Here is a 25439-nt window from a genome sequence, read left to right as displayed (position 1 = left end):
GCCCCTCAGAAAGCACCACTTTGTTAGGAAATGTGTAAATTAGTCAGTTTTCAAGTGGAAAATATGAATATGCTAATTCCTTTCCGGAGGTGAAAGAGGCACTCCTGCTGTCTTTGGTCTTGGTTTCAGTCTTCCTGAACCTCCTGAGAGTCTGGGTTTAAACTGAAGCCCTGTTCACCCTGGAAGCAGAACTAAGCAACCTTCAACCATATTTCAACATAGTCGTTGCTACCCTGTTTCTAGTTTGGCTTTCTTGATGAGCATAGACAGGGATTACTTGTCAGAGAACCATGTCAGGAAACTACTCTATAGGCCTCTTAAGTCTGAATTTGACTTTTCCTGTGTACCACAAGTTGCTGCTGAAAGTAACGTTGGGAACAGGAGGTGGAGGCAGGAATAGACAATGTTTGGCTGTCATGCTGCCTGGAAGGACTGAAAAGGTCTCACTGGTTAGAAAATGGGTGCTGGGTATGTGCTGGAGATGGCCGTGCTCCAGCGTTAGCCTACAAATTCTTAGTTTGGGTGAGCTAACCTGTGGGTGTAAATGACTTCACTAGTTGTAAAGTTTGTTGGGGTCTGGTTGATCTACGATGTAGTTCTGCCTGTGGTGTGAACATTAAACTGACCCATAATAGCTTATTTCAAACTGCCTGCAGTAGAGCCCTTGAAAGAAGAACAGGAGAAGTGCTGCCAGCTGCTAATCTCATGACTGAAAAATGGACAGAGGAGAAAATATATTCTAATGAATAGGAGTACAGGAACTTTGGAAGAAGATAATTAAAAAGTATGGTGTTTGGAGGTGTAGTAATGCAGTAAACTAATAAATTTTGCCACAGTCCTTTGGTTACTTTGTTCCATACAGAAACTTTTATTTGAATCTTAGATCAATAAATGAATCCTGTAGGTAACAAAAGAGAGAAGACTTCATGTTTAATACTGAAATGTTGACTAAGAAATAATATACACTCTCTAGTTTTTACCATAATCATAAAAAAGCTTTTATTCTTCTGGGGGTAGTACAAATGAATCATACCTGGAGCCTAAAAAGCAATTATTTATTTCAGTAGTCATATAAAGAAGACCATAGTCTGTTGTAGAAGAAAGGGCCTCCCTTTGTAATATTAAATTCAGTGCTTTTCAAATATCACTGCTATAAAGCTTGCAATCCTGCATAAGAAACAAGGATATGAAAAAAGTTATTTCAGGGAAGATGAATTTAAGCCTTGGATCAAAGGAAAATTAAGAGTCTTTCTGGAATTCTCTTTTAAAAATGCCTTAGCAGTCCAAGCATAAAGAAATAAAAGCTGATGGAAGATAGCACTGAAAAATCCTCTGCGTGTTTGTGTGTTTTAAAGGCTGTGAGGCCAGTTCATCTCCTAATCTGCCAGCTTTTGGTGGATTCAAACACTATATTAAATCCAACTCAGTCCTTGAAAGGATTTTTATGTACTCTGTTTCTTTTTTTTTTTTTCTTTTTTTCTTTTTTTTTTTTTTTCCCTGCAATTCATGTGAGATATTCCTCTTCCATTCTCGTCTTGTTCTATCAAAAAAAAAAAAAAATTCACTTCAGTTTCCTCAAAATACTAGAAACTGTCTGGCTCTGAGGAAAGATTGAGGTTCACATACTAGGGCTGACCCATTAAAACAAAACAGCAGTTGTGAAACATACTTCTACAAATGTGATTTGCTCTCAAACCACTAGGGATTTGGATAGATTGGAGGTTTTCTAGAAGAGCCTGTTTCGATTAATAAAGCTGTTTTTGATCTCATGAACTGTGCTGCTAATACTAGGAAGAATGACTTCATTGATACCCATCCATTTGTGGGGGTGAAATTGGAATTCATTTAATGGTCTTTGAAGAATTTGGTTTTGTTTTCTTTGAAGAGTTCAGTTTTCAAAGAAATAAAGAAATTCATGGATTGAGAAAAGTTGTTTAGCCTCGTGACAGTGCAAAATTTTCCCTAAGAGTGCTAAGCCTGATTTTTTGTTCAAGTTTGTATTAGAGCTGAGGAGTGGACCTTCCTCTAGCAGACACTGTACTGCTTCAAGTCTCAGACAGAAATTGTCTGCAGTTGTCTTGGATATTCAAAAAGCGGATTGCTTTGAAGGTGTGACTAAAAAAAAATAATAAATAAATAAAAGGAAGAGAAAGAGAAAGAAAAGGAAGAGAAAAGAAAAGAGAGAAGAAAGGAGGAGACTGGTGAAACTGTGTATAATAAATTCATCTAGTTGACTTCAGCAGAATCAGGATCCCTCTCAACAATTGGTAACATCCAGTTGGGGATGGTTGAATTTTTGAATTTTCCTGGCCAAGAAGGGTGGTGAAGAGCCCTCAGAGAGCCATAGCTCTACATGGCTGCCAAGAAGTTTGAAAGGCTCTCTGTCTGCCAATGTACCCAATTTATGTCACATCAGACTGACTCACCTTCTTTCAGAAGACCTCCATGCTTAGCAGTTGGTGACATCGGATGGAAAAATCCATGTGAGCACAGACATGCAAGGCAGAGGATTTTCATAGTCTTTCTTGGAGAGAGAGATACAGGAGATGATTTATTAAGATGAATATAGTCTTGTATGACATATTCCATGCTTTTCTTCCATATCTGTCAAGCTGTGGAGTCATTTTGTTATTAACATGATGCTCTGAATGGCTATTAGTAGGTCTGTGTCGTCACTTTAGAACTGATTTCTTACGCTCCTGGGGACAGATACTATTCATGCACAAAACTCCTAGCCAAGACAGAAAGTCACACAATATGCATTTGTAGTACGAATCCTGGCTTGGTACAAATCTCATTTCAACACCAAGATTAGCACAAATTAAACATAAGATCTGTGTCATTTTAACAACTAAGATTGTACAGAGCCCTGTAGCTTCAGCTGTAGCACGCAGGGAGTCCTTGTAGGGAGGAGCAAACTACAGCAAGCATCCAAGGGCAAAGGAGTTGAAGTAGAGCATAAACTCCCTTGTAAGGCTGAACAGTTCAGATGGCTGCTGTAAATGATGCTCAGATCACACTTCCTCCCATGCCTCCTGTGGAGCAGCTGGTTTTCTGGGATTCACTAGCTGTAAGCAGTTACTGGTTTCTGCTAAGCAAAGAGACTGAATACACAATTTAAATATGCTCCTATACACATATTGATGCAGCAGGGACAGCTACAGTCAGATGGGAGAACTCTTCTTTTCAGACTTGCTTGAAAAGTGAAAGAAGAGGAAGCTGTGGGGGTTGAGGCTGTGGGGGGAGAATTGGGAGATCATATACAGAAGACCATACTGACTCAGAAAGGGTGGAGAGGAAAACTAGACAGCTTTAAAAAAGAAGGGGGGGGAGGAAGGGCAGTGGGAGAAAGGAGATAGCTCTGTGTGTTCTTCAGGCCCCTACATGTAAACATTTGTTAGATTTATTTACTCACAGCTTAAAATAGCTCATAGCACAACATGTACACAAGTCATTTAGGAGTTTGAGTTTTGCTGAAAATCACAGGGACAAGGGCTGTGATTTCAAATGCCTTTAAGGGCATTTGAAAATGTTGCCCAATTTGTAGCACAGTATTTTCTGCCTCACTGAAATTTTAATGGGAGGCCTTGAAGGAAAACCTACATGTTACAAAAATACTGCTGGTTATAAATGCTGCCCAAAACACTGCTCTTGCGTCATGTTCTGAATGTCTTCATTCAGGTGAATGAGGGGCTCTCCTTCAGGATGCTATTGCTTTTTTTTTTTTTTTTTTCCTACAAGGTGTGGAAATTGTCTTTGGTATTTGGGCCATATTCTTGGTGTAACACCACTAAAAATTCTCCCTCCAGTTCTCATTAGTTTCGTCTGGGCAGACATCTTTCCTTTCCCCTCTTTGCACTTGCATTCTAGGTTCAGGGAGCCTACTTATTGGGATGCAGTTTGATGGGATGTGTAGATAAAGTCATTCATTTCATATGGAGAGTGTCTCTAAAGTGCTTTGCAGAGAGAAGCTTTCATATAAATGCTCACTGATAAGACCTGTTTTTAATTAGCTCGACTGTAGTGAAGACATCCCCTTGCAAATGGAGAAGAATGAAATTCCTGAGTTATGCAAATTTGCTGAGTAACTCAGAGTAAATTATCATAATGGTCCCACCTAGCCTCAATGTCTGTGAAACATCAAATTGCATTTTGAATTACCTGCACCTTATGGAGGCAGGAAACTTGACTCCAACCTTAAAGCAGACAAACTTTTAGGAACTAGAATAGCAATCACAACCATGTCCACTTGCCATGTGGACAGGACTGGAGGATTTGCTTATTTAAAAACATCTTTGTGTCTGAGCTTTCTGAAGACCACCCTCCTCCCCTTCCCACGGTTGCTGTGGCATCTAGTTGCTTGCGAGACAGCTGGCGACAGCAGGGAGTAGGGCCTTAAATAATAGAAATTTCGCACACCCTCCTCCGTTCCCTGCATGCATGCTCAAAGACCGTTCCCGTCTGCCCACCCGTCCGTCCCATTTCCCTCTGCCGAAATTTCCCCTTTATGGTGAGGAGTTCCCAGCCCCTGAACACAGGGCAGTGCTCCTGAGCTGCAGATGGCAGCAGGCAGGCATTGCTGTGGCTCTTGCTCTCCTCCTTCCACTCTTTTGTTTTGCTGTTGTGCCTTGTTTGGTAGAGTCAGCTGTATGTCATCGCACCATGTTTTTCATGCATAGAGGGGGAAGGAAGGAAAGATGGGAAATCTTACTCTGTACAGAGGATAAAGCCATAGCAATGTAGAAATAATGTGGACAGAATAGCCCATGATCTGCTGAGCCACGCTGCAACCAGCAGTTTTGAGGACACTAACGGCAGAGGTCTAGCATTAAGGACTCTCCATGAAATCTCTTCTCCTCTAAGCAGGCTTCTCAGAGTTGCATAGCTATTCAGCCTGCCCCCCTCCATAATGTCACTGTTCCTGGAGAAACACAGAGTGGTGGGAAGCCCAGAAAAAGAGCATTGGCTGTTCACAAGAAGTTTAAATGTTGCCTTTTCCTAAGGGTGACATTTAATGAGTGGTCTGTTAACGAGGCACTGTCAGGACAATAGCCGTCCCTCCCTCACCGCGCAAAGTCATGTTGCAGAAAGCCTTGAATCATTTCTAAAAACCATCGGCGTGCTGAAGGAGGGGGTGGCTGGGAGGTGGGGAATGGGGATGGGGAGAGGAACCTTATTTTGGAAAGGGAACACTGCATCTTTGTGCGGCAATTTTTTCGCCCCACGTTTAGGCTTGTTAAACAGTAATCCGAGTGTTTCAGCCTGTAACCCAGAGTCAGGAGAGGGCCTGGCACAAAAACCATGAGATTTAAAATTCTGCGTCACACCAGCTGTCTATGAGCAGACAGAGGGGGTGGGTTGTGTTCAGGAGGAGGAGAGTTGGAGGGGGAAACAATAACAAGCAGCAGTCTGATAGATTTACTAGAGCTTAGGGCAAGATGCAGATTTGTTTAGTGACTTCACACATGTGGCTGGTCTGGCCAGATGTAATTCCAGTCTATGTTTCCTGTCTAGATATTTAATCCATGGTATGAACAATGATTTCCCCCCACACACACACTCTCCCCCATCATCGTGCATGCTGTTACTAATCACAGAGCTGCCCTGCATGAAACAAACTGGACAGCTGCCTGTTTGGCTCCTGGAGAATCTGAATATGTTCATTTTACATAGTAGCAGTAAGTAAAAAAAAGTTTTTAATCTGTCCGTGCTTGTTTCTTCCAGGGTCTCACAACTTTTTCCCACTGGGGGAATGGAATTCCAGCTAAACTATTACGTGCTTCGAACACACAGGATCTATCACTATTACTGCCATATGTGCTCAGCAAAATGATGTGTTACATTACTGCAAAAGGAACTGTCCCCTTTTACACTTCTTATTAACCTGGCTTGTTTTTATAAGCTCCTTCTGTAGGAAAATGAACAGGATACAACTTAAGAATGCACAGGAAAGATTGTGTATATGCTGCCTTTTTGAGACATTGTAATAACAAGGAAGCAGCATCCCACTTGTGAGGTCAGTGTTGCCGTCTAAACACAATGTGCAGCACATCTATCCTCAGAGCAGATGGGAGATATTCTTCCCTCCCAGCCCCTCTGATCCCATTTTGCAATACGTGTCACAACCTCTTCCAGTGGGAGAGGCTTCAGGATAGTCATGTTGAAGTACCACCCATCCTGTACTTTGGAGATCATCTCCTTTATTTATTTCAGAGCCCAATGTTCCATAAGTCATTTGGAGTGGCCAGCTAGAAAGCAACACAGGGTCATACTAAGTATAATGTATTTTAAAACAGTAAACAGGCAAAGGTCATGCAGTGTTGTGACTTAACAATCTTTTTCTTTTCTTTCTTTCTTTTTTTTTTTTTTAATTATTTTATTTTATTTTATTTTAATAAATGTGAGTACTGAGAACTGCTCTTTCTTCTTTTCAGACTTCAGGACTTTGTTTTCCTGAAAAGTACTTTCCAGTAACTGTATTTTTATGAGCATACTCTTTTCTTTGAAATAGGATATATATGGCACACAAGATAATTTGCTGGTTGTGTACAAAAAAAAAAAGCAGGATGAGCAGTAGATCACATTCTCTTCAAAGGGCCAGATTTTCAGAAACAACCCCCTTTTACTTTTTACGTAGTATTTTTCTTCAGCTAAGTCCATGCTAACTGCAATGGCAAGTTTTTTAATAGTTTTTGTTTGCTTTTGTTTTGTTTGTTTGGTTTTGTATGAAGTGTGATGGAAAACTGAATAAAAATAGAGGAGAAGCTTCAAGATTTCAGTAATTTTATTGGTTCTGTACAAAATCTATATGAATTAAACTATATTTTTAGAAACCTTTAGAACAATTTTTGCTGACTTTTTTTGGTAGCCAAGATGCCAACACATTAAAATACCTGTCCAGTCTATTGCCTTGTACAAGATAGTTCCAGAACTGAATCTGAGTCAGTCTTTCTGATTTACTCTTACGGACACCTCATTTTGTGACCAAGCTGGAGTGCTCAGCTGTCTCCACAGGGTTCCCACTGTTTCCCACAGATCTTTGTGCCTCAGACTGTTTAGCTTGAAACCTTTGAGCCTTCTTACATACACACTATTCAATGCAGATCAGATAGATGAATAAACTTTTTCTTTGCTTCATTTTCTCCTCATTTGGTATATGTACTGTGTCCTGGAGGGATGCACAGCAGGTAACTTACCTCTTCAGACAGCCAGTGTTGTTTATCGAAGTTTGAGTAAGCCATGATTGCCCTTTGTTAAAATGAAGCTAACTAAGATCCTGACCATTGATCATGGATCATCTCTATGGCAGATGAAAATAAAATACCTTTAACTAATACAGCTCTCACATGCTGCTGTCTGAATAAAATTGTTATAGCTGTATGGGGTCCCACCCAGCACTCCTGCTCTTGAGGGTGATGAATAGGTGGCTGCATTTACACTAACCTTGGGAGATGAGATCAAGACCTGGGTCAAATTTGTGGTGCTCAGCAGGTAAAGTCAGTTGGATCCTCCTCATCTGTAGGAACAGATCTTGAGAGGGACTTCTTTCTTACCATCTTTCCTTTCTCTCTTTCTTCCTCCACCCTCCTCACACTTGAACCCCTATTTTGCTAGTGAATTGGTGCCTGGCACTTCAGTGGTGAGACAAGGAATTTGGGCCTGAGTGCAATTTAAGGTCATCAGCTCTCCTAAGAGCATATATTATAGCATGTATTTGTCATTAATGTCAATTTGCTGAGACCATATACACAACTACCATCTGTAATGCCTCCAGGCTCTGTCCACTCTTTACTAAGCTGCTAGAGAAGGGATTGCAGCTACCTTGAGCTGCACTGCAGAAGAAACCCCTCACAGCTTGCGCTGCCAGCGAGGCTTTTCTATGAGGAGAATTTAGGAACATTGCCTCTCCAGTTACACTTCACACAGGCTCAATAAACACATTCAACCCAAATGACTAAGTGGGAAACTGGTTGTTTAACTGCAGAACAGAGCCTTGTCATAGCAAAAGATTACAGAAAATCAGAGGCAAGATGAGAAGTTAGTCAATTCTTGTATGGCCTAACAATTGCCATCCACTTTGGAGATGAGGCTCTAAGTTTCTTGAAATACTTGTTTGCCCAGTTGCTTAGAAAACTTAGTAGCTAAAATGGTGAAAGCTTATGGTCAGTCAGGTTGGCTGCATATCAAAATAGCATATTCCTTGTTGAAAAGCATGAGGATATTTGTTGACCTTGAACTATCTACATACATTATTTAGTTTGAGAAACCAATTGCAAGTTGAGCCCAAGCTAAATTTCACTTTGTTTCTTCTTATTTCCAAGATGTGATGCTTCCCCCCTCCCATTTATTTTTTTTTTTTGATTGTAGATCTGTTGTCACTCTCCACTATCTTGTTTCTGTTTCTTCTGAAATCATCATACCTATTTCGTGTTGTGAATATTTCTTGTCTTTGTGTGGTTGCAGGGCACATGCCTGTGCTTCAAAGCATGCAGACTCTTATAATCTTCTTAAAATGAGAAAAATGACTGCCTCATCCTCTCATTTTACTATGTCCCTATGTAGGTCAGGGTCCAATTTAAAACGACTCTTCTTGTTTTTTAAAATCCCATATAAAACCTATGTCACATTTTAAGTACTAGGTGAAATCTTTTCTTCCTTCCTCACCCACTTCTTATAATTTCTTCTCCTCTGTTGTTATTAGTCTCTGTGATGGTATTGTTTTTAACTTAGCACAGTACTTTGCTAACCAACCCATGTGGAAGAAACAATAAATTATATTTGTTATTGAATAGAGAGTGAATAAAGAAAGAAAGCAGGTCTTCCTGTTTCAATTATGGAATTTAAAACCCAGTAGCAGTTGATGGCATCATACCCTTCAAAGTCTGGCAATCTCAATATATTCCTGAGTTCTGGTCAGGGCTCCCCTAGGATCCTGAGCTTTGACAGATGCCAGTCCTTAGTCTGTGCTGTGAGATATATTTTTTTATATATATATTATTATTATTTTTGTGTGTGTGAATTGATTTATACATGGTTATTAATATAGGCTTTGGTAACATAACGTAAATGCATCACTAATCCTGTGATGATGACGATTAATTGGTGATGCACTGCATGATTCAGAATAACAAGCCTCTGGGAGAGAAGATTTTCAATTTAAGTGATCCCATCAGTTGGAAAAATTAGCTTTATTTGAGTCCCCCACCTCCGCTTCTTGTCGGGGCTTGCACTGGGAGATGTTGCCTCCCTCTGTTACAAGTTAATATGCTGCTGTGGTACGGCCAGGGAAAGCACCAGGGCTTGGGATCTGGGAAATACTTTGTTCTGCTGCCCAAGCATTGAGGGAAAATCTTGGGGGTTGTGGACCAATGAATTGGAAGGATCTGGTAAGAAAAGCAGTAAATATGAATTATGGCTGCTAAAGTAAACAAGGGAGGGATATCAGCCAGTATGGCTGCAGATTCACTGGTGGCTAATACAAGAGCAGGATTCATCTTCTAGATTTGACTTGCAGAGAGACTTGTTTTTGTTTTTCCAAATTGTATTGCTTATCTCATTGCTGGTTTGCTAAGCTACAAAACAGACTTTCAGAAGGGTTACCTTTACACCTATTTTAACATCAGAAGCCCCACTCTGGCAGGAAAGAAAGCCTGTCAGAATTTGTATGTGACAAGGTCGATGTTTCAGTGTGGTGAAGTGGCTTCATCTGTGTGTGCTTCTGAATGAGCTGGTCAGAGGAACCTAGCAGGGAAACGGAGATGAATAGCCCTGGCTTGCCTAGGCTACGGGCGTGATGGAGCTCCAATATTAAAGGACAGATGTTGTTGAGTTCTTTTGTTAATGGATGATTAAGCTCCCACTCATATCTTAAACATGCTAATTATAAAGCTTCTAAATATAAAATAGGAAAAGTCCCTCTTTCCCCTCCAGTCTAAGAATAACTCGTTTTAAATACTCACTCATGACAACTGCTTTCTTTAACAACTGTGGTTGTCCTGAAGAAGTATCTTTTGTAAAACATTCTTCAGACAGAAGTTACCTTTCTCTGAACGTAGCTCTAATTATGCTTACTGATGTCAGTGACAAAAATAAGGGTATGAAAGCCAAGCTCCAGTGAGGCTTGCTGCATCAATTGAAGGAGTTAATGCCCCTGGCAGTTTTGCCTCTGCTTCTGCTGCAGAGCAAGCAGTAAAGAGCGTGCCTCAGCTGTGGCAGTACAAAACCCAGCATCTTTGCTTAAAGCCACCATTGCTGGCAGTGTAAGCCAAAATGCTGAACTTTGTGCTGAGGCAGCTGATGTCTGGGGATGTGCTTGTGTCTGCTGGTTGTGCTGTGAGGATGCTGACCTGTGGCAGGCACTATGCACAGACGTCTGGGGGCAACGTTTTAAATTGCTGTAGCGGATTCACTCTAGCTAGTCTCGTGGTTCCCTAAACAGTCATTGCCCTCTTTTTCCCAAAGGAACATGGATCCAGCATAAAAGCAGATGCTGCATTAGATCCAGACTTGTGCATTGTCAGCTGGAGGTACAAATGGGAGAGCAAAGGCCACTGAATTTCAAGGACTTCAAAAGACATATCTGGTTTTCTAAACTCCTTTGACTTACAGGGTTCCTTTCAAAATCTTTTGCAAGGCCCAGGAAAAACAAAGCACGTTACTTTAAGCCACTGTGGATGGCAAATTATGAGCCTCGGCCAGAAAATTAAGTTGTTTAACCATCTCAGCAGGCTAAAGGCATGCTGATGGCCACTTAGCTGCGAAGCATTAATTCACTAAAAATTGTCACCTGCACTCACCTGTGTGTACCTCCAGTTGTTAACAGCAAGTTCGTCAGCTGGTGGCCTAATGCTGATCACTGCACTGGTGGTTATGAGCATGTGGAGATGCTGATGAGCCAAGGGCAGGTACGACCCATTACTTCCTAGCACCTGTGTGCGAGCAGAGCATAATGCTCATTAACTTTTAATTTTCAGTGTAGATTTTCAGGGATGAAGCTAGGCAAAAATCCTTCTGTTACTTCTGTAGCACCCACAGTTTTACTTCACATGCTGAGGGGATGCCATTAATACCAAAAACCCTGTGGAATAAATATGGAATAACACCATTTTAACCAAGCTGCTGTTATGAGTAAAAAAAAAATTAAGTGTTTTAGGTAATTCTTCAGAGGCTGTGTAGGAGTGAAAGAGCAATTAATTCATCTATCTAGTTGATATTCTGAGTTGTATGATCATGGTGCAAAAACAGAACAGTTGGCAGATCTGTTTAATTCCACCATCCTCTCCACCTGCACTCCTCTCCATACCTACTCAGTCTGTTAACTCATGTCTCAGCAAAATAAGGTCTGAGGAGGTTGTTATGAGATTCAAACACTGTTATTGTGTGTTTCTATAAAAATATCTTAATCTCTGGGCTTCTAGATGCTCAAGAAGTGTGAGGGCTTTCTGGAACAACTTAGAAGTCTCATTACTTGGGTTCCAGTTTTGTCCCACTGTTATGAATTTATCTACAAAACCATTTACACAAACTGCAACCTTAAAGGTCTAAGAAACTACCAGAAAAAGTGTCTGAAGGGGAAACACAGGAAGAAAGTTATTTGCTTAAATGTATACCAGCATTAAATGACAGAAGTAGAAACATAATTTTGGGAACAGGATACTTAGACTAAGAGCAGTTGGTAGGGATGAAAGCACACAAGTTTTGCATGTCTGTTTATTTCAGTGGGAGTTGAGTGCTTATGTAGCTTTAGCTATCTACATCCTGTTGCTGCTTAAATACCATTCAAGGTGTGGTCCTAGGCCTGAGTCCTAATTTTATGTCTGACCATCATATTATTATTATTTTCTGATGAAAGACTCATTCCTCTCTAGAAAAACACATACTGAAACAGTGGGCTCAGTTCTCATGTTGACACCATCTCATTTCAGGCAGAAGTTTTGTCCTATCTACCACTTTTTTTAGATTTTGTTTGTTATGAAATATGTGTTTTTAAAACTCCTACTGGGACTATTTTTATTAGGCTCTAGTAACCTGCTTGTGCTAAATCAGTTCTGACTTCATACTACACTTGTGCAGATGTAATTACCTGAAGTTCAGAGTAGTTATTTCTAGTTTTTCACTAGCAATACAGGCCCTACTAAGTGTGAGTCACCTGTTAATTCTCTTCAGAATGAGAAAAAAAAATCTACCTTTTTATCATTATTTTTTAATATACAAGCTTAATGTAGATCTATGAGTAATACATTCCACAACAGAAAACATGATTTAATGGATGTGGTTGTTCTTTTAGTGTGGCACATGCATGGTGGGAAAGAAACTGAACCTAAACAGATTTGGTAATTTCGCTAAGCCTTATTGCAGGCATGAGCACTGGACAGCCCACAGGTGCAGGAAACTGTAACACTGCCTCCTTTAATTCATCATCATTCTTCCTCTGTGTCAGTTTGGTTTTGTTATCAGAAAATCACCCATCCCTTGAGTTTGACTGGAAGATGCGCGTTTCCAGGTTTATTCCAAAGCTTCTGATAAAGACAATTTTGAGCAGCCAGGTCCTCCTAGCATATCTCTTGGAGAGATAGGCCAGGATAGATTATCCTACATTTTTTACAAAGAAGCAAGGAAACATCAAACCAAATAACCCCCTCCTTCCAGTTTACTCCTATTAATATAGTGGCTAATTGCCGTTATCCATTGGTTAAGGTATTATAAGAGGCACCTTCTAATTTTGTTGTTTGCAATAATCATATTTAATGGGAGGTAGGTGCAAGTGGTGGCTTGCAAGCTTAAATCAGGTAGACATTGACACTGTCTACATTTTCAAAAGCAGTTTGAAGGCCATGTTTGAAAACATTTGTATAGTGCCAACAGCATCCTTTTATAATGTTGGTAGGTGGCATTGTCAGGTTTGTTTTATTTATTTTTTTTTGGTGGGGGGAATTCTGGAAGTTCAGGAATACAGTAATTTTTTTTTTTTTTTTTTTTTTTTTTGCTAGATGTCAGCAGTAGTATGGATGCAGCTGCTAGGGACATTCTTCTTAAAGCAAGCGTATGCAGTAGGGATGCTGAATCTATATTCAACAGTTCCTGTAGTTATATTGTCTTCAACTGTAACATGCAAATTCAGTGCCTGTAAACTCAGTCACTAACTCACTACACATAAACCTTAACTGTAATTGGACTGCAGGTGTGGAAACAATAAGCAATAATAAAAAAAATGTATTTATGTTTCTTATACTCCCTATGGCTACACAAATGCCCTTTTCCTAGTACTGTCATCTATGGTATTGCCCAGTTTTCTAATGCAGTAAAAATCTTCTTGAAAATAAGGATTGGTAAAGGTGTAACCGATAAGAAAAATGATGTTATTACTCAAATGCAAACAGCACCCTAAGGCTGGGTTACCTCTTTAAAGTATACAAGAAACTTTTGGCTAATCAGGAGTTTATGAAAGGTATTTTTGCTGGAATGTGAAGGTTGGCTGAAAGAGAAACGCTTTACAAAGTCACTGACTGATAAAGGGAAAAGTTGTTCTGACAGTACTGCAACAAAACATAGAAGACTTCCAGGGGAAAGCAGTGACTTGTAAATAACAATTTGAAATTTTAAAATGTAAAATTTATATATCAGGAAAAAAAAAAAAAAAAAAAAAAAAAGATTTCTTGGGAAGAACACAATGTGATCAAAAATTTCTATTCTTCTTTGTTCTGTAATTAAAATAAAAATTCCCTTTGAATCAGATGGGCCCAAGTGGGCTTCTGCCTTTATATATTATCATCATGAATACTAGTAAGCTAGACTCTCAATACTTCTGTGAATGTTCTTTTACTCTTTTGCATCCATTCAAATTTAAATAGGTAATTCTTCACACATTAAAGTGTAAATGAAATACTTTATTTTTTTTTTTCTAAAGTAAATATCTAGGACTTCTATGGTTCTAACACCGTCAGAATACAGAATTAAGACCATGCTTGAGTACCTTTTCTAAAGGTAATATCAAATGAAATATTTGACAGCCAGGATACCCTATTCATGAATCTTATTAAGCATAAGATAGTAATACATTTTTTTTTTTTCCCCCATTTTTTTTTTCTTATTTTTAAGAAAGAATACCCCTTGTTAGGGTATCCTGGGCCTATCTGACTTAGCCACAGTTTTCTGTTTCCAGTATTATCAGAGATGAAAAATCAGAGCTTGATGCTCACAGCAGTAAAGCAGTTATAACAACATTACCTACACACTCAAAAGGTGGGGACCACCTGTAAGTGTCTGGCTGAACAACAGGATGTTGATCTTGCACTTCTCATGATGGTTCACACTGTGTTCCCATCACTGCTTTTTAAGTGTAGAGCTCATTAGCTTTACTTTAAAATACAGAAGCAAGGCTGAACTCAAGTAGGATCAATGCACTGTTTTGCCCGGCACCACGCAAAGCTATTGAACATGTCTCTTGCAGGATAACAAGCTCACAGTCAAAGTACAGTGCAGATATACCTGTGTATAGCCACACAGGCAATAATGCAGTAGGGCTTTCCATTGAGTGTTGACAGCTTGTGCCATTGCCTGCTGTAAAGGACAAAATCCACTATGCTAAGAAGAGAAGGGGTTTGCAGCCTTTGCAATACTTGGTTTGGTGGAAGGGCTGGATCCTTGGGCTGGGGAGGTGAAGAGATACTGTCAGTATGTTCATTGCTCTTGCCATTCCTAGTCCTGGGCTCAGATCTGTTAGGTCCCAAGGTACAAGCACTGAACTCTGGTGTGGCTTCTGGGATTTGTCAGAATAGAGAACTTGCTAGGATCTGGATTTTCTTTACAGAGCAAGGCTGCTGTAAAGCCATTTGGGCTTTGCTCTGACTGACTGCAGGCAATGTGGCTGGATGCACCCCAAGTCATTTAGAGTAGTAACTCATTTTCTAGCTGTTGTGACCCTGTCTTACAAGAAAAGGGCAAGATGCACACAGGCAAACACATTCCACTTTCTACAGGAGATAATGGCAACAGCCACTGAGGTTAGCAGAAGGAGATAGCTGCATAAGTTTCATAGCAAAAGTGACATCCCTTAATTGTGCCTGATTTCTGACCCTCTCCTTTTCTTATCCTCAGCAGTGGACCTTTCTTATCTCAGTTGTATTTTGTTCTTTTCCTGCAGGAGAAAATACAAGAAAACATCACAAAGGTAAGACTATATCGCAGAGGACTGGAAGGTATTTGTGAGTCATCTCTCTCTCCCTCTTTTTTTTTTTTTTTTTTTTGTTAGGGGGTTTGAGGGAGGATTTTCCTGTTACCAGATTGGTTTTGTTCCCAGGGAAATGCCATTCTACTGATTGTTACCCTACATGAAGGTCCATCCTGCACTGCTGCTCCAAATTCCCTCTGGCGCTAGTGATAGTCCTCCCCTTTGACGTTAGCAGTGGTTCTCCCTGAGTAAGGACAAAAATATTTGTCCTTGAAGGTCAAACCCTAATAAACGTCACTCTGTTCCTTCTGCACGATCTGCTAGTTCTAACTCTTATCACTTACTCATGCTGTAATAAAAAATGGATTGATGGCTTGTAGTGCTGCTAATGATCTGTGGCTTTGCAGGAGACTGAAGGAAAACGGGGATCCTGTTGATTAACGGGCCCTATTACAGCTACCTGATCTAGTTATCTTACTGCCTCCTTGCAGGAGGGAGGACTAATGGGGTTCTTTGACAGGTTCATTTTTCTTTCTTTGGAGCTCTTTTGCTTGGTTGCTTCAGACCACACTCTTTGCAGTGCAGTTTTTTTGGTACTGACCTGACTCCCCCTCCCCTGCATCTGGAGTATTAATTGGTGGCTTAATCTCATGGCGTGCTGAGCATCTTTAGTTCGTGTTGACTTTAACAGGATTTGAGACTCCTGCAGAGTGCTTCCTAAAGACTAAACACTGTGGCTCTGCTGAATGTGCCTTTTCATGTTGTGTGATGATGGAGGAAGCTGGCAGACTTGCTATCACCTTGTGCTGAAGATGACCACCCCAGTGCAGCACTGGTGGGACAGTCTGTGCATGTGCTTGTGTGTCACAGCCACAGGAAACTGAAGTGTGGTGGCCTGACTCACTGATGAGGTGTGTTTGAGCTGTGACAGGTCAGTGGAAAATGCTGATTTGGAGATCTCTGTGCTGAACCATGCAGGCGGGTATTGCATGGTGTGAGATGCAGAACAGAGAGAAGGTAGATACGTTTCCATTTGTTTTCCTAAATGTGGAGCTGACAGTAATTCTGCATGCAGCTCTATTTTTTCTCCCACATTTCTCTTGATGTTACCATGTTAATTATGACAAAGTCTGTGGCTAGAGGTGTTGACTTGGTGCAAGAGGATTTGTTCTGGGCCTGAAATGGTTTGCAGAATGAAGGATTGCTCTGTGTGTCTAGCACTGCCTGCATTGTCCTGAGCACCATGTCTTATTTGGGTGTGTTTTCTGTGTATATAACCACAGCGTCAGGGAGGTTAGCATTCAGCATCTCTTCTATACAGGAGAGTTGCTGCAAGCCTCTGAAGAGAGACGAAGTGTGTCACAGGCTCCTACAAACCCAACAGCTTGACCAACAACATACAGAGAATTAAAAACATCAGAAATGACAACCTTCTTAAATGTACCATTACAGGGTTAAGCCCTGTGCCCCATGTGATTTCAGACTTTCTCTTTTTCACTCTCCCCGTATTTGGTTTGGGCTTTGTGTCCTGCGCAGTCACCTGCCTGGCTGCTGGGCAGACGGACTCTGTGGACCTCCCTTGTGAAACAGCTGGTGTCAGCTCTGCGGGGCAAGGAGCCACACGAGGAACCTGCACACAGCAATTGCAGAGCAGCTACTCGTAACATCCTGGCTCAGCTGGTACTGACTGCTGGCCAGAGGGCTGGGTACCGCAGTGAGGGAGCTGCTGCGCTTGGCAGCCGTGCTTTGCATGCACCTAGGGCAAACTCCCTGGCTATGGAGGGAGCTTCTGACTTGGATTTGCCAGCAGCTGTGTGGTTAAGGTATAGCACTAAATAGGGAAATGGCATGTGTTGCCATCTGATGCAGAAATGTGGTGTGCAGGAAAAGGCGGTGGCGATGCATTGAAGGGCTGGTTTGAGGTAGCATCTCTCTGAGTTTGTAATTCCAGAAACACACATAAACCGATGATTTGGCTCAGGTCTCTGCCTTCAATTCCCACATTCATCTGTTGTGGGATTTCCTTCTTTTTCATTCATTATGTTTATTTCAAAGCAGTCTTTGCTGTTCTTTTGTCACCAGGCTCTGGAGTGTTACTGGCAGCTCCAGTGAAATGATCTTTTGTTTGCTTTTGCATCTTCTTCCTCTCTTCCTCTTTGGGGAATGGTATTCATAATCACATAATGATGCATAAGTGTAAGTGAACAGCACTTGACTACACAGGAGAAATGCTGCTGTCCTCTGTAACTTGCAGTGTAAAGAAACACTTTCCACTGAGTGCAAATCTGTTGGGAAGGAAGATATGCAAGAAAAATATGAGAAGAAAGAGTCAAAGTAAAATCTGAGTGGTACTAAAAATGTAATTGGAAATGCCAGATACTGACTTCTGTATTGATCATTCTGTTAACTGAGTTGGCTGAAATGCTTTTGTAACAATAATATATTGATATGATTTTCCTCATAAACTTGGAACTTTCACAGCTGTCTAGACAACCCTAATTTCATTAGTCCCAACCTAGTAATTGCATCTCAACCACTGAACTGTGATGTAGATTAATCACAGCAATACTGAAGAAGTAGGATATTTAATCAGAACTCAGGTCATCTGTCATTCTTCCATCTTGTTTACCTTGGGTAAGTGTAGAGTAGACAGTTTATTAAATAGTAAATAGAGAGGTAGTCAGCAAGAGGGAGAACTAAATGGGAAGCTGAAACTCTCATAACCTTCCAGGTCCTGAGTTGCTTCTGCTTTTTCTGGAGCACCTGAGACCTATTTGTCTGGTGAGGCTCCCAGTTTACATGAAGATACCAGCTGTGGTGTGCCCATGTTTTCTGGGAGGTATTTAGCACCTTCAGCTTACAGAGAGATTAAAAGAAATGAACCCTTCAAGTAGCCTTTAGCAATCCCTTCCTAGGTTAGGTTCATCTGCTTGGGTGAAGTTCAGCCAGTGAAGTCGGTTTAACATTTTTAAGGACTGTGGGAAGTTCTAACTATGTTCTCAGAATTTCTCAAGTAAGTAGTCTGTGCATTAGTTTACAAGATATGCTTTTTATTTTATTTTATTTTACTTATTTATTTTGCTGTTACAATCCACAGTAATGTGTTTGTACTCATCCAGTAACATGGAATTGCGTGTGTTGCTATTTTGGTGTAAGTGCATGTTGCTGGTTAATTGTACAATTTAATTTTCCATTAAGATGCAAATGGTTCTCGTAAAGTGAACTCATTTTAGAAAAAAAATTGAGTAAAAAGAGTCCTGATATTTTATCCATCCATGGACAAAATGTACATATTTTTTTTTGTCTTTAACTTAGCTGCTAATGTTATATGTGAATTACAGAACAGAAAAGGAAATGTACTCAAAGTGCCTTTGAAATATAGCTGTGACACTGCAAGAAGCATTGTAAAAGGCCTTGCAAAACATTAATGTGATTTCTTTGAAAGAAAGAGAGAGAGAAAGGAAGGAAGAAAGAAAGGAAGAGAGGAAGAAAGAAAGGAAGAAAGATTGCATCCTAATTATAAAAGTCAGCTTGTGATACTAACCACATGGCTGGAACATTGTCTTCACTAATTTTCGTAAGCATTTAGTTGTTTCTTATTCAGACAATCGCTCAGCAAACTCATAAGTAAAGGTGTTGTCTATTTCTTTCCCTCACTTTCCTTTTCTTTCTCCTATGTGTCTGTGCTTCTCAGTTCCATTTTTCTCTAGTATTTAGTTAATACTCTCTGGGAGAGAAAATGTGAATGTGAACACATCCTTTCTTTTTTAAAAAAATAAAAATATATGTGTTAGTGTGGAGCACAAGGAGAGAAACCATGCATACACAAATGTTGCTATACACAAAATAAGTAGAAAACAGTATTTTTTTATCCTCCCAGCTTTAGTTGATGAACATCTTCATGGTGACTCATACTGATACCTCTTTAGATGAAAACAATCCACTGTTTCTTTTGGATTATTTCAAAATTCTGGTAACTTTCGAGCCTTGCAAGTCTCATTCTAAGTACCCTTTAAGTTGTGTGCTTACTCGGGATCAGATCCTGTACCTTTACCATGTTGAAGAAACTCTGCTGGGGTTAATCTTGTGCTTTAGCACTACTAGGACACACTAAGGAGATCTCTGTTTGAGGAAGCATCACTGCTCTCTCAAAGCTGACTGTCAAAGTAAGGGCCTTATGTATGGTGGTTGTTGTCACTGCCATTGATAGAGAACCATCAAATAATGTAGACTTGAGGGGACCTCTGGAGGTTGTCTGTTCCACCTCCCAGTACTTTAGAACATCATTATGTTTTTGATTTACTCTTGGCATTCATCATTTGACTCAATTTGAAAATATGTTTAGTCCTATAGCACTTAGTTCTGACATCATTTAATTTTCATAGCTTATCTATTGACCTTGCAAGGTTATCTTAATTACAAATAATAAAAATAACCCTAATTCCTAATCCCTGCAAGTAATTATAATACCACTTAGCTCAAATTTTTCTTTATTGCTAGAGTTGCTCATACATATATATATATATATATATATATATATGTATATATATATATGAATGATGCATTAAAGGTTGATATCCTAATCAGTAGCATACACAAGCAAATGCACAACTTGATATGTCAGACTTCTTTGTAAAGTGTAAAGTCTTTTGTGTACTGAGACTTCATCAACTCTCTATTACTTCAGTAGGTCTTTATGAAACTCTGCATTTCAGGGAAACTGATGATAATATTTAAATAAATAAAGACTGCTGGGCATTCTGCAAAATGAGATCTATAAACTTATTTCTGTAATATTATAGGTGGAGCTGGTTCAATTAAATTTCATGAACATTTAATTTCAGTAAAAAAGGTATTGATTTGTTGAGTGCTATTTATTAAGTGCACTGCAAAATCATAGGTATATAGGGAAAAATTGAAAATGGTCATTTAAGTAAAGCTTATAATTAATCTGCACATGAAGGGGCCAAATTAAAGTGGCATTGGAAACCCTCATTTGGTATTTCCAAGTTTTCTGGGCAACCTGAATGATCTTCTAATGCATTTTAAGTGCAATAAGATACTGGTAGTGTTACAGAGCTCTGAGTAAAAAATCGTGGTTCAAGTTAACAAAAGCTAAGTGGAGTTTGGGCTTTAATGCATGGAGGGGGAATTGGGCTTTAATTCGTGGAGGAAGCTAATATTACTTGGCTGAGTAGGGAAACACCATGTTGGGAGGATTGGAGGAAACTTACCTTCTGGAGAATCCCAGCTTTGTTCTCTTAACACTTTCTATAAGAGGAAAACATTAAAAATGACTGACATTTTTACATACTCTCCCTCTTTTTCCTTTTCTTTTTTCTTCTCCTATTTCCCTCTGTGTATGGGAGTTGGAAGCTGCAGTGACTTTGGACTCCATACAGATACACATTTTTTCCTGCTCTGGACATCTTGCTCAGTTTTTCTACACAAAATGAAGCAGCTGTTTCTTAATATGATGGATTAATATGATATTAGAGGGAGGTATAAATTTTGGATTCTTGACATGAGTAGTAGGGACTTATTTGCTTTTTCCAGAGTAAGAGTAAATTCAAAATAATTCTGAAACATGACTAAACAGTGCCAAATCATTCTTACTGCTATATATTACCATTATTTTATCAAGATCTATTCTATCTCATCACATTTCATAGTGTTGAATAATTATTTAAAAATGTAAGTTCTAAATGATTAATTACTATTAAAATATTGAATATATTAGGCATAATTTTTCCAGCTTATTTGTAATATATTAAAAAAATAAAATTGTGCAGAATTTATTTTAACAATAGCACACCTTGCATGATATGGAATGGATTCTGACAGATATGAAAATGGCAAATGTAGGTTATGCTACTGAAATATCATGACAACAAGTGTCCTTCACAATAAAAAGAAAATTATTTTGAGTTTTTTCCTAAATGTATTCATGCTTTGGTGAAATTCAGTCGCAAACTTCAGTGTCTTTTCAGTATAGCTGATAACACACCTTTGCTTTTGCATTGGTCCTTTGTTCATATATGATATATATTTTCGTAATATAATTGTTGTATTTTTTAGATTTATGTTTTACAGACACTGTACAGAATTGTTTTAAGATTTTAGATCACATTTTTTGCTGGACCCTGGAAATACATACATGCTATTCTTGCAACAGCTGAAAGGAAACCAGACTATCTGTACCAATTTGTAAGAAGTTATTTGCAATCCCTACATTTGCAAGGCTTGTTCCCTTTTTGTTAGAGTAAGACTAGTACGAAATTAAAATTAGGTTCAAAAGTCATAGACTTTAATAAAGATTGTTCTGTATCTGAAACTCAAACCAAAATGACTTTGAGAACTATACTTTTTTTTTTTTTTTTTTTTTCTTACGATACTTTGGCACTTCTGTTTCTACCAATTGGAACCAGACAAGATAGTTCATATATGAATTTGGAAGCTGCATGGGAGAAGAATAAACCAAGTCTCCTGGCACCTTCCTATTGGGTTAGTTTGGCTTCTTTCAGTGACATCCAACACTCTTCACACTGACTTATTTTTAGTTAAATTGAAGTGGCTTGCTTTTTTCTTTGAGGTTTTGCAGTTTTCATTCTTCATAGACATGGAATGTAATTCTGCTTTTGGGTACACTGCTAACAGTGAGTGTTCATTTCAATTTTAGCTGATCTCAGATACTTTAGAGAAGCGTGCTCAAAGAATTAGATTAGAATGTGGTAAGGGGATGTAAGAGGGAATTCTTCTCCCATGATTTACACATAATTTCTATAAGAAGGATAATAAAACTTCATGAAGAACTCAGTTAGGCTCTATATTATGACTTACTAGACATGATCTTCCTGTAAAATACCATTATTATTATTTTATTTTTTTTTCCCTGAGAAGTGAATTACTCAGATTTGACGCATGCACGCCAGTGAAACCTCCTTAGTGAAACCTTTACTGGTCATGTTGGTAGCACAGGAGGAAGGAAGCTAGGACAATTGCTGCTTGTGCAATCCCTCTATGACTAAACACATTGCTCATTTTCTAAGTCTGGATGAAAATGGTTTACAACACTAGGAAGGGGCCTTCTTTTGATACAGCTTGACATAGTTGTTAGCAAAGGCACAAGCTGCTCTGTAGAACTTCTCTTTTTATAATTTTCTTCTAATTTGCACTGTAATTTCTCAGTGTTCACAGATCTGTATTAGTATGTAAAACCTTCCAGTTTTACTCCTTGAAATAAATGTTAACACATTTATCTCCAGTCTTTTCTTTCCCCAGCTGCCATTTCTCATCCCTCTTTCCTGAATGCATTTTTTTTTTCTAATCCACAGCATAAGGAAGACAGGTGGTAGTCTTGACTCTGTATCCCTTTGGTCTTCCACTAACTCATGCTACACACACAAGTACAGAGTATTGTCTCTCAAAAAGCTTCCCATCTAAGGGAAGGTGCAATAAACAAGTGGGAAACCATGACATTTGGGATTCCACTGCCACTTTCTGCTCCAAGGCTGTAGCACTTTGCCCTTCATTTGAATCCACAAGTTCCTAGGGAATAAACACCAAAAGAAGGAAGAAAACAAAAATAACTTATATGGACTTTTATTTTACTTTAATATTTTAATAATTTAATATTTTATTTTCTGAATGTTATATTTTTTCTGGTCAAACAAATAATGCCAACTGCTATTAACAGGTTGACCCCTCTGAACCAGTGCTTCAAGTAGTGTGTACATAATCCATTGATTTTCCCATCAAGTATTTATAATGTATGAACTGTAGCACCTTCTAGGCAGTTTTCAGTATGCTGGGTAACTACAAAAAGCTGGTCACTTAAATTATCCTAAGATGTAACATTTCCATGACTAATTCAGAACCCCCATGTATTAGCTGTGTCTCAAATTCAATTTGAATTGATAATGAGTTGTTTTAATCCCTCTCTTTGATTTAGCGGTCAGACCAGAGGACAACATTGAGGGTGGGTGAAAGAAGGATAGAGAGAAAGAAAAAATGTTAGTGTCTGGCATTATTTTGTCAGTTAATGTAGCAGTGAGCCTTTATTCTCTGGGAGGGCAAAATAGTTGAAGTCCTGTACAAGCTTCCAGCTTTCAAAATCTCTCACTTCTTAGATTCATGTCTCCTTTGCAAATAACAAAGAGGGAATCGTAAGGCATTTTGTTAAAACTCCTTTAAATGCAATAGAAGAGGCATTCTTGCTGAGATATTTTGCCTCACGGGAGAATCAGCAAACTCCTGGCAGTGTTACTTTTTCTCAAGAGAAATTTCTCACTTTAAATGTGGATTACACTGGAGCCATTAAGAGGTCTTATCAAATCTGGGAGAACTATAAACCCGCTTTCCCTGTTGTCACACCAGAGAATTTTCTTTTTTCATTTCTACTGATTAAGCTTTATGTTTATTTTAGAAAATTCTCAATAGTTATCCAAGAATTATGATTATTTTTTTCCCCCCTAAATGCATTTTATTTGCCCTGTTGTCCTGCCTAATTCAGGTCGATAACTTGGGTATAGTATTTTACTTAAATGACAGGTTAAGAAGAAGTCATCTATATCATTGTATCTAGCTGGACACTACACTCTCACAGAATCACAGAATCACAGAATTTCTAGGTTGGAAGAGACCTCAAGGTCATCGAGTCCAACCTCCAACCTAACGCTAACAGCCCTCCACTAAACCATATCCCTAAGCTCTACATCTAAACGTCTTTTGAAGACTTCCAAGGATGGTGACTCCACCACTTCCCTGGGCAGCCTGTTCCAATGCCTCACAACCCTTTCAGTGAAGAAGTTCTTCCTAACATCTAGCCTAAAACTCCCCTGGCTCAACTTAAACCCATTCCCCCTCGTCCTGTCACCAGGCACGTGGGAGAACAGGCCAACCCCCACCTCGCTACAGCCTCCCTTGAGGTACCTAAAAAGAGCGATAAGGTCGCCCCTGAGCCTCCTCTTCTCCAGGCTGAACAAGCCCAGCTCCCTCAGCCGCTCCTCGTAGGACTTGTTCTCCAGGCCCCTCACCAGCTTCGTCGCCCTTCTCTGCACCCGCTCAAGCACCTCGATGTCCTTCTTGTAGCGAGGGGCCCAAAACTGAACACAGTACTCGAGGTGCGGCCTCACCAGAGCTGAGTACAGGGGGACGATCACCTCCCTAGCCCTGCTGGTCACGCTGTTCCTAATACAAGCCAGGATGCCGTTGGCCTTCTTGGCCACCTGAGCACACTGCTGGCTCATATTCAGCCGACTGTCCACCATCACTCCCAGGTCCTTCTCTGCCTGGCAGCTTTCCAACCATTCCTCTCCCAGCCTGTAGCTCTGCTTGGGGTTATTGCGCCCCAGGTGCAGGACCCGGCACTTGGCCTTGTTAAACTTCATGCAGTTGACCTCAGCCCATCGGTGCAGCCTATCCAGATCCTCCTGCAGAGCTTTCCTACCCTCAAGCAGATCGACACACGCACCTAACTTGGTGTCATCTGCGAACTTACTGAGGGTGCACTCGATGCCCTCGTCCAGATCATCGATGAAGATATTAAAGAGGACCGGCCCCAGCACCGAGCCCTGGGGGACGCCACTAGTGACTGGCCTCCAACTGGACTTGGCTCCATTCACCACGACTCTTTGGGCCCGGCTATCCAGCCAGTTTCTAACCCAACGAAGCGTGCGCCAGTCCAAGCCAAGAGCAGCCAGTTTCTTGAGGAGAATGCTGTGGGAGACGGTGTCAAAAGCCTTGCTGAAGTCAAGGTAGACCACATCCACAGCCTTTCCCTCATCCACCCAGCGCGTCACTCTGTCATAGAAGGAGATCAGGTTCGTCAGGCATGACCTGCCTTTCATAAAGCCATGCTGACTGGGCCTGATCGCCTGCTTCCCCTTCAAGTGCTGCATGATGACTCTCAGGAGGATCTGCTCCATGAGCTTTCCTGGCACTGAGGTCAAACTGACAGGCCTGTAGTTTCCTGGGTCAGCCCTCCGGCCCTTCTTGTAGATGGGCGTCACGTTTGCTAGCCGCCAGTCGATTGGGACCTCCCCCGATAGCCAGGACTGTTGATAAATGATGGACAGCGGCTTGGCCAGCTCCTCTGCCAGTTCTCTCAGTACCCTTGGGTGGATCCCATCTGGCCCCATCGACTTGTGCACATCTAAGTGCCGTAGCAGGTCACCAACCAGTTCTTCATGGATAATGAGGGCCACATCCTGCTCCCCATCCCCTTCCACCAGCTCAGGGTACTGAGTATCCAGAGAACAACCGGTATTGC

General features: G+C 40.2%; 1 protein-coding gene across 9 annotated transcripts in view; it reads left to right on the top strand.

Moving 5' to 3' along the window:
- The window catches only part of PDE1C (phosphodiesterase 1C), a 311425-nt gene that overhangs the window by 109946 nt on the left and 176040 nt on the right, over positions 1 to 25439 (top strand). For 4 of the 9 annotated variants that reach the window (XM_082755214.1, XM_082755209.1, XM_082755215.1 and 1 more), the window contains exon 3: positions 15143 to 15169. The exons of the other annotated variants lie outside the window; for them this stretch is intronic. In XM_082755214.1, the coding sequence (XP_082611340.1) occupies positions 15143 to 15169 (27 nt within the window). The remainder of the gene's footprint in view (positions 1 to 15142; positions 15170 to 25439) is intronic. 9 annotated transcript variants of the gene reach the window in all.

Source organism: Aythya marila, assembly GCF_965140915.1.
Source record: "Aythya marila genome assembly, chromosome: 2".
NCBI lineage: Eukaryota > Metazoa > Chordata > Aves > Anseriformes > Anatidae > Aythya > Aythya marila.
This window is presented reverse-complemented; position numbering and strand designations above follow the sequence as displayed.